Source organism: Hypomesus nipponensis, chromosome 4 (assembly GCF_054491055.1).
Source record: "Hypomesus nipponensis isolate SF chromosome 4, ASM5449105v1, whole genome shotgun sequence".
In the NCBI taxonomy this organism is placed as follows: Eukaryota; Metazoa; Chordata; class Actinopteri; order Osmeriformes; family Osmeridae; genus Hypomesus; species Hypomesus nipponensis.
In genome coordinates, this window is record NC_140364.1 from 15,380,001 (window position 1) to 15,390,000 (window position 10,000).

General features: G+C 55.7%; 1 protein-coding gene across 3 annotated transcripts in view; it reads right to left on the reverse strand.

Annotated features, from left to right (window-relative positions):
* Window positions 1-10,000, reverse strand: part of slc25a13 (solute carrier family 25 member 13) — a 42,327-nt gene that overhangs the window by 25,203 nt on the left and 7,124 nt on the right. For all 3 annotated transcript variants that reach the window (XM_084696968.1, XM_084696967.1, XM_084696966.1), the window contains exons 4-6: window positions 9,865-9,980; window positions 6,415-6,554; window positions 541-687 (exon numbers count right to left, since the gene is read on the reverse strand). In XM_084696968.1, the coding sequence (XP_084553094.1) occupies window positions 541-687; window positions 6,415-6,554; window positions 9,865-9,980 (403 nt within the window). The remainder of the gene's footprint in view (window positions 1-540; window positions 688-6,414; window positions 6,555-9,864; window positions 9,981-10,000) is intronic.

Here is a 10,000-nt window from a genome sequence, read left to right on the forward strand (position 1 = left end):
ACTGCAGCACACTGTTCACAGGAAAGCACTGCAGCACACTGTAAACAGGACAGCACTGCGGCACACTGTACACAGGACAGCACTGCAGCACACTGTACACTGTGACCTCTGCTCTTTTGTAAAGATCTCTCTTGGAAGTCGCTTTGGATAAAAGCATCTGCTAAATGCATAAATGTAAATGTAAACAGGACAGCACTGCAGCACACTGTACACAGGACAGCACTGCAGCACACTGTACACAGGACAGCACTGCGGCACACTGTACACAGGACAGCACTGCGGCACACTGTACACAGGACAGCACTGCGGCACACTGTACACAGGACAGCACTGCGGCACACTGTACACAGGACAGCACTGCAGCACACTGTACACAGGCTGTTGTTAATCACAGGAAACGGAAGGAGAGGAGAAACGTGATGAGAAATGGAGTGGAGGAGAAGGAGAGATGGGATGAGGGAGAGAGAGGGAGAGAGAGGGAGACAGAGGGAGAGAAGTAGAAGTGGGTTAGGGTCAGGGTTAAGGTCAGCGTGTTCTTACCGCCACCAGACACTGCTCTACGAAGGGTGTGAGCATGCCAGGACGGACGGTGACCATGACGTCCCTGAAGTCCAGAGCAGAGATGGTGCCGCTGTGGGTCCGGTCGCTCTGGACAAACGCCTGCCGGGCGTGCTCCAGCTGCATCTCCTGCACCACACACACACACACACAGGTTAACACACACTGGTGCGACACACGGACACATTCATGTCAACACACACTAGCATAACACACACTCACAAACACTCACATTAAACAGACATGCACCCTTTTTTGAAGACCCCCCCCCCCCATCACCCAAGAAATAGGGAGTTCAAGTCATCTTTATTCATCTCTCTCTCTCCTCCATCTCTCTCCTTCATCTCCCTCCCTCCCCATGTTGCTGCTGTGTGACTTGGTGTTTTTCACACCATCTCAACCCTCCTATTAAAAGGTACTCCGGGGTACACACAGGCTGTCTAATCACCCAAATGCTCACTTTACACTCCAGCACACACACACACACACTCCCACACACACACACACACACACACACACTCCCACACACTCCCATCCTCCTGCGGACAGGTCCACAGGAACAAAGCTAACCCATAGGAACTCTCCAACAGGGATTTGAAATTAAGTAATTATCAGGTACCTGCGACCACAGGTCTATAGAGAGCCCGTAAACACACCTCAAACTCTACTGCCTCCTCACTGTGTGTGTGTGTGTGTGTGAGTGGAAGCATGTTTTTGCATGTGTGTATGCATTGCTCTCCATAAACACATCTAATAACCGTCACATCAAAACACTTCCGTCCAGGTTTTTGTGAAGGGAATAATGTGTTAAATCTAATGATTTTCCCAAATGCGACTCTCAAGAGTTCCAAAAACGATCATTCACTTAAAAGCGAACTTCTGAAAGGCACACAAAAAATGGTAATGTATGAAAACCCCCTCCTATGTCAGTGAGAGTGACAGGTATTCAGCAGAGGGGAGCGCGTTCGTCCAGAGCTTCTTAAGAAGACTGGCGCCTGCGAGGAGCTGAATGGCGAGGGAGGGAAGGAGCGCCGAGGCTCTGTCTAACTGCCACGTCGGGATACTGGGGGGGGGGACACGTCTGACAGCCCGGCGGGGGGCGAAAGGGGCCGCTGATATCGGGCGGAGCCTTTCTGGACAGGAAGGCTTTATTGGGTGGATGGAGGTGGAGGAGGCAGACAGGAAGGCTTTATTGGGTGGATGGAGGTGGAGGAGGCAGACAGGAAGGCTTTATTGGGTGGATGGAGGTGGAGGAGGCAGAGAGGAAGGCTTTATTGGGTGGATGGAGGTGGAGGAGGCAGAGAGGAAGGCTTTATTGGGTGGATGGAGGTGGAGGAGGCAGACACGAAGGCTTTACTGGGGGGATGGAAGTGGAGGAGGCAGAGAGGAAGGCTTTATTGGGGGGATGGAGGTGGAGGAGGCAGAGAGGAAGGCTTTATTGGGGGGATGGAGGTGGAGGAGGCAGAGAGGAGAAACACGGCCGCTGTACAGGAGAACGAGGGGGCTTCTTTGGGGGTCAGGGTGTTGGGGGGGGGTGTCAGAGGTTATTTCGGGTCATAACTCTTTCTAAACATGTAGACTTGGATGGCTTAAAGTGCTTTAGATACAAAAAGCTAAAGAAAACAGAAGTCACAACAGAGGGAGGGAGGAAAGAAAGGGAGTTTGTGAGAGAGAGAGAGAGAGAGAGAGAGAGAGAGAGAGAGAGAGAGGAGAGAGAGAGGGAGAGAGAGAGAGAGAGAGAGAGAGAGAGAGTGCAGTTAGGGTGCTGGCCAGCTCCTGAGGTATAAGAATCTCTGCCACCGCAGAGAACAACAACTGTGTTCCTGATCCAGGCTGCTTCCAGACTCGGCCTCTTGAAACAAACTTCACCTCGCAGCAAATGAGACCGTTCTGGAGACAAGAGTCTTATTCTGGGGGGGGGGGCGCTAGAGAGGGTGGCCCTCTCCTGGGGAGGGAGGGAGGGACTTCACAGCCAGCAATCAGAACCTCCAGTGTTTTACGGGTCTTTAATTGTCGTTGGATTCCAATAAACACATGACCAGCCACTGCTGCTGGGCTTCAATACTGGCACTAACCCTAACCCTACCACCCCCCTCCACTACCACCCCCCTCCACTACCACCCCCCTCCCCTACCACCCCCCTCCACTACCACCCCCCTCCCCTACCACCCCCCTCCCCTACCACCCCCCTCCACTACCACCCCCCTCCACTACCACCCCCCTCCCCTACCACCCCCCTCCACTACCACCCCCCTCCCCTACCACCCCCCTCCACTACCACCCCCCTCCACTACCACCCCCCTCCACTACCACCCCCCTCCCCTACCACCCCCCTCCACTACCACCCCCCTCCCCTACCACCCCCCTCCACTACCACCCCCCTCCCCTACCACCCCCCTCCACTACCACCCCCCTCCCCTACCACCCCCCTCCACTACCACCCCCCTCCACTACCACCCCCCTCCCCTACCACCCCCCTCCACTACCACCCCCCTCCCCTACCACCCCCCTCCCCTACCACCCCCCTCCACTACCACCCCCCTCCACTACCACCCCCCTCCCCTACCACCCCCCTCCACTACCACCCCCCTCCACTACCACCCCCCTCCCCTACCACCCCCCTCCACTACCACCCCCCTCCACTACCACCCCCCCTCCACTACCACCCCCCTCCCCTACCACCCCCCTCCACTACCACCCCCCTCCACTACCACCCCCCTCCCCTACCACCCCCCTCCACTACCACCCCCCTCCACTACCACCCCCCTCCCCTACCACCCCCCTCCACTACCACCCCCCTCCACTACCACCCCCCTCCCCTACCACCCCCCTCCACTACCACCCCCCTCCACTACCACCCCCCTCCACTACCACCCCCCTCCACTACCACCCCCCTCCCCTACCACCCCCCTCCACTACCACCCCCCTCCACTACCACCCCCCTCCACTACCACCCCCCTCCACTACCACCCCCCTCCCCTACCACCCCCCTCCACTACCACCCCCTCCACTACCACCCCCCTCCACTACCACCCCCCTCCACTACCACCCCCCTCCCCTACCACCCCCCTCCACTACCACCCCCTCCACTACCACCCCCTCCACTACCACCCCCTCCACTACCACCCCCCTCCCCTACCACCCCCCTCCACTACCACCCCCCTCCACTACCACCCCCCTCCCCTACCACCCCCTCCACTACCACCCCCCCCCCCACCACCACCCCCCCCCACCACCCCCCTCCACTACCACCCCCCTCCACTACCACCCCCCTCCACTACCACCCCCCTCCCCTACCACCCCCCTCCACTACCACCCCCCTCCACTACCACCCCCCCCCCACTACCACCCCCCTCCACTACCACCCCCTCCACTACCACCCCCCTCCACTACCACCCCCTCCCCTACCACCCCCTCCACTACCACCCCCCTCCACTACCACCCCCCTCCACTACCACCCCCCTCCACTACCACCCCCCTCCCCTACCACCCCCCTCCACTACCACCCCCCTCCACTACCACCCCCCTCCACTACCACCCCCCTCCACTACCACCCCCCCCCACTACCACCCCCCTCCACTACCACCCCCCTCCACTACCACCCCCCTCCACTACCACCCCCCTCCACTACCACCCCCCCCCACTACCACCCCCCTCCACTACCACCCCCCTCCACTACCACCCCCCTCCACTACCACCCCCCTCCCCTACCACCCCCCTCCCCTACCACCCCCCTCCCCTACCACCCACACACAGGTTTACAGAGGGTGGAGGTCTAGAGAGGGTGGAGGTCTAGAGAGGGTGGAGGTCTAGAGAGGGTGGAGCTTTATAGAGGGTGGAGGTCTAGAGAGGGTGGAGGTCTACAGAGGGTGGAGCTTTATAGAGGGTGGAGGTCTAGAGAGGGTGGAGCTTTATAGAGGGTGGAGGTCTAGAGAGGGTGGAGCTTTATAGAGGGTGGAGGTCTAGAGAGGGTGGAGCTTTATAGAGGGTGGAGGTCTAGAGAGGGTGAAGGTCTAAAGAGGGTGAAAGTCTAGAGAGGGTGGAGGTCTTGGGTTGTGACCCTGTGACGTCACCAGCACAGGTCTTCACCCTCCTGCCTCCCACACAGTCCAACACAGCCGCCGTCACCATGGTGACGCCTCTGACACGTTGGCAGTGCATGCAGCTTGAGAGAGATCAGATAGTCCCCTGCTCGTATCGTCCTCAGACGGCTCAGTACAGCGTCTTCTAATGTGGCTGCACAAGCACCAGGAATTGAAAAATAAAATACATGTTTGTTTTGGGGTCTGTGGCAAAGTACATTGATCGACTTCCCCTAAAGCTAAAACCCAGAAACACTTTGTCTGAAACAGCAGAATGATTTTGTTGTGTTCTTATGACATGGCTCTAACACTACCAGAGGATCAAGTGAAGAGAGAGAGACTGTTTCTCTGAGCAGCTTGAGTCTGGCTGCTGCGCTGGTATGAGCAGCTGGAAACCAGAGTCAAACTGGGCCTGAGCGCACAACACATTATTCATTCTGGATTGGCAGACACACACACACACAATATCAATGTTCCCCACAGTGTTTGAGAGTCATCTGGTCTAAGTTAAGTGTAATATAAAAAGCTCATTCAAATATATAAAAAACGTTAGATGCAAACTTGGCACTGCCTCACCTACACCCCCCCCCCACACACACACACATACACACAGATTCGTGGTCTAGACATCATATTGAAAAAAGACTTGTGTGCAACTCCTGCTGTACCTGTTGGGGGTGATGGGGGAGGACGGGTGATGGGGGAGGACGGGTGATGATGGAGGAGGGGTGATGATGGAGGAGGGGTGATGGAAGGGGGGTGATGGAAGGGGGGTGATGGAGGAGGAGGAGTGATGGAGGGAGGGAGGGAGATAATGGAGGAGGGGTGATAGAGGGAGGTGATGGAGGAGGAGGAGTGATGGAGGGAGATAATGGAGGAGGGGTGATAGAGGGAGGTGATGGATGAGGGGTGATGGAGGGAGGTGATGGAGGAGGGGTGATGGAGGGGGGTGATGGAGGAGGAGGGGGGGTGGAGGGAGGTGATGGAGGGAGATAATGGAGGGAGGTGATGGAGGAGGGGTGATGGAGGGATGTGATGGAGGGAGGTGATGGAGGGAGGTGATGGAGGAGGGGTGATGGAGGGAGGTGATGGAGGGAGGTGATGGAGGGAGGTGATGGAGGAGGGGTGATGGAGGGAGGTGATGGAGGGAGGTGATGGAGGAGGGGTGATGGAGGGAGGTGATGGAGGGAGGTGATGGAGAAGGGGTGATGGAGGGAGGTGATGGAGGAGGGGTGATGGAGGGAGGTGATGGAGGGAGGTGATGGAGGAGGGGTGATGGAGGAGGGGTGATGGAGGGAGGTGATGGAGGGAGGTGGAGGAGGGGTGATGGAGGGAGGTGATGGAGGAGGGGTGATGGAGGGAGGTGATGGAGGAGGAGGGGGTCTGGTGTGCCTCCGGCTGCATGATGGAAAACACCTGCAGACTGGCCCCCAGTTTCATTCCTGCTGATCAGGACAAGCCCTAACTCACTCCGCCTGAACACACAGCCGGGCGCTCGCTCGTCGGCACGGCGACGTGAGGGGTGGTGGGTTCTCAAGGGGCTGACGTGATTCAATATTGTGGAGTAATTTCATCTGAATGTCTAGATGTGGGTTGTTGGGTTGATGGATGGAGTGATAGCAGGTCAAATAGGGTCAGGGGGGCCGAGAGGGGTACAGGGAGAGTGGCCCAGAGGAACAAGAAGAGAAGCCGTCTGTGAGAGTGTGTGTGCAAGTGTGTGTGAGCGAGCACGTGTGTGTGTGTGTGTGTGTGTGGTGCTGGAGAGGAACCCCACCAGGAGGAACTGGGTGAACTCCCCGTAGCTGAGGTGCCTGTTCCGCTCGGAGCCAAAGTGCAGCCGCATGAACTCACAGTCCCAGCTGAAGGGGATGTGCTGATGGATGGTGGTCTGGCCAAACACCTGCTTCACATCCTCTGAGGAACAAACAGACAAGACAAGCACTGTTAAACTAGGAGGAGAGGTGAGGGGGAGAGGAGAGGAGAGGGGGAGAGGGGAGGAGAGAAGAGAGGGGAGGAGAGAGGAGGTCTGAGTTGGTCTGTAGTAGATCACTATTAATTACATTTTATACATTTAACACCTTTTATCCAACGCAATGTACACATAGTGCATGAAGCCCAGCAGTCTGGAGGGTCAGTTCTACAGAAGGAGAGTACTTCTAACAGTGTTTTAGTGGTCCCAGTCAAGAAACAGCCCAGGGACAACTGACAAGGTAGGCTGCTGTTGTGACCTTGTTACCGTCATGGAAACACTACCATGACGGGCGACACCTCTCCACCACAGATGTAAACCAGCTTGCTTATCCATTTCAGGTCCATTATCACTAACAACACGTCAAATCAGCACCGCCGTCACCAGAGCCAATTAAACGTCTGATTGATTGTGACAGAGGAACACCATGTTTCCTCAAGCCACGCGCTGGAGATCGATACCAAATCAGCAGCGTGGTACCTGAAGCAGGAAGCAGGTGAACCAGATGGGAGTTAAAGTCTTCCGGCTCGAGAGGAAGATACTAAACATGAGGCCTAAATTACAGCCCCGACTGCAGAAACCAAAACAAAGCTCTCAGAGAAACCTGCTTCTGATTACAGGAGGGAGGGAGGGAGGGAGGGAGGGAGGGAGGGAGGGAGGGAGGGAGGGAGGGAGGGAGGGAGGGAGGGAGGGAGGGAGGGAGGGAGGGAGGGAGGGAGGGAGGGAGGGAGGGAGGGAGGGAGGGAGGGAGGGAGGGAGGGAGGGAAAGAAAAAGAGCAGAGAGAGGAGGAAAGAGAGAGAAAATCTCCCTAAAAATCGTGAGCGTCCATTTTTCTTCCAGGCCCATACATGTTTGGACGAGTAAAGCTAGAGAAGGTTTTAACACTTTAATGAGGTTATAAATATGCAGCCTGTTACCGGGCAGAGTAGCTCCGCAGCGCTGGCTCCAGACCTGCCTTTATATGATCAGCTTTTATGGACCTGTCAGCACTCCGGCCGACAGCGTTTTATCTGCTCAGCCGAGACACTGTCACGTGCGGCCTGTGTTTCATGTCACCATTTTATGATCTCCATTCCAACAAATTATGGATTTATTTGTAGGAAAACACGAATAGGTTCTTCAGAAAAAATACAGAGACGTCTTTGCGGTTGATTTTCTTTGCACCGCTTGGACTTGTTAGAAATGACATGGGTTATTAACAAAAAAATAAATAAAATGAAATTAGAGAGAGCTATTAATGACATGGAAAAACAAAGTCTCTTTAATGCAGCTACGCAGTGGCAATGAATGCTTTTAATAAGTTTCTAAAAGCAGGGAGTTGATGTTGTCACTGACATGGAGTCCTTTAATCTAATAAAACAGCCCCGGAAAAAACAAGAGAAGTGAGAAAATTCTGTAATGCGTCAAAGAAAGTGCCGCTGACGGGCCTGTAGCCCCCGTCTTTGGTGTCTGAGGAGGTAGCTGCTCTGAGGAGGTAGCTGCTCTGAGGAGGTAGCTGCTCTGAGGAGGTAGCTGCTCTGAGGAGGAGGTAGCTGCTCTGAGGAGGTAGCTGCTCTGAGGAGGTAGCTGCTCTGAGGAGGTAGCTGCTCTGAGGAGGTAGCTGCTCTGAGGAGGTAGCTGCTTTGAGGAGGAGGTAGCTGCTCTGAGGAGGTAGCTGCTCTGAGGAGGTAGCTGCTCTGAGGAGGTAGCTGCTCTGAGGAGGTAGCTGCTTTGAGGAGGTAGCTGCTTTGAGGAGGAGGTAGCTGCTTTGAGGAGGTAGCTGCTCTGAGGAGGAGGTAGCTGCTTTGAGGAGGTAGCTGCTCTGAGGAGGTAGCTGCTCTGAGGAGGTAGCTGCTCTTAGGAGGAGGTAGCTGCTCTGAGGAGGAGGTAGCTGCTCTGAGGAGGAGGTAGCTGCTCTGAGGAGGAGGTAGCTGCTCTGAGGAGGTAGCTGCTCTGAGGAGGAGGTAGCTGCTCTGAGGAGGTAGCTGCTCTGAGGAGGAGGTAGCTGCTCTGAGGAGGTAGCTGCTCTGAGGAGGTAGCTGCTCCGAGGAGGAGGTAGCTGCTCTGAGGAGGAGGTAGCTGCTCTGAGGAGGTAGCTGCTCTGAGGAGGAGGTAGCTGCTCTGAGGAGGTAGTTGCTCTGAGGAGGAGGTAGCTGCTCTGAGGAGGTAGCTGCTCTGAGGAGGTAGCTGCTCTGAGGAGGTAGCTGCTCTGAGGAGGTAGCTGCTCTGAGGAGGTAGCTGCTCTTAGGAGGAGGTAGCTGCTCTGAGGAGGAGGTAGCTGCTCTGAGGAGGAGGTAGCTGCTCTGAGGAGGTAGCTGCTCTGAGGAGGAGGTAGCTGCTCTGAGGAGGTAGCTGCTCTGAGGAGGAGGTAGCTGCTCTGAGGAGGTAGCTGCTCTGAGGAGGTAGCTGCTCCGAGGAGGAGGTAGCTGCTCTGAGGAGGAGGTAGCTGCTCTGAGGAGGTAGCTGCTCTGAGGAGGAGGTAGCTGCTCTGAGGAGGTAGTTGCTCTGAGGAAGAGGTAGCTGCTCTGAGGAGGTAGCTGCTCTGAGGAGGTAGCTGCTCTGAGGAGGTAGCTGCTCTGAGGAGGAGGTAGCTGCTCTGAGGAGGTAGCTGCTCTGAGGAGGTAGCTGCTCTGAGGAGGAGGTAGCTGCTCTGAGGAGCTGCAGATTGAAAGATACACACACTGAAATCAGTGTGTTTTGAGAAGCTGCTAAATGTTTTTCATGCAATTTTCTACTTCAGTGTGTTGCAGCTCGCTGGCGTTCTCATCGGTATATTCATTAACCTTTCAGGGAAACAGGAAAACAACAGGCCTTATAATTACCGCGCACACGTCACCGATGAATATTCTAATTGAGCCTTTTAAATATGAACATTTACATATGTGCATATATAATCAACCACAATGATCTTACTCCCTGCTGCAACAATTAGTGTGGAATGTGGTTTGTGCTTGTGTAGGTGCCCACAGTGAGCCGACGCCATCTCACACCCACTAATGTGCTAAACGCTACACACCTACACAAGGCAGAAATTAGGGCTGTTTAAATCAATTAGGGAAATGTGAAATAAGCAACGAGTACAAACGTATGACTCTTCTCTCCTCTTCTCCTCTCCTCACCCACCTCCTCCTCACCCTCCTCCTCCTCACCCTCCTCCCTCACCCTCCTCCCTCACCCTCCTCCTCCCCCCTTCCATCTCAAAGGTGGAGCTAGCCTACCTACCATAGGAGTTCATGCAAGGGGGCATCCCAGAGGGGTGGAGCTAGTCTACCTACCGTATGTGGTCATCCCGTGTCCCGTCTTGTCGAAGAGTAGGAAGGCGACCATGAAGGGAGCGTCTGGAGTGCACAGCACTGCCTCAAACGCAACAAACTCCTGGAAGGAGATGAGCCTGGAGGAGAGAAGACGAGG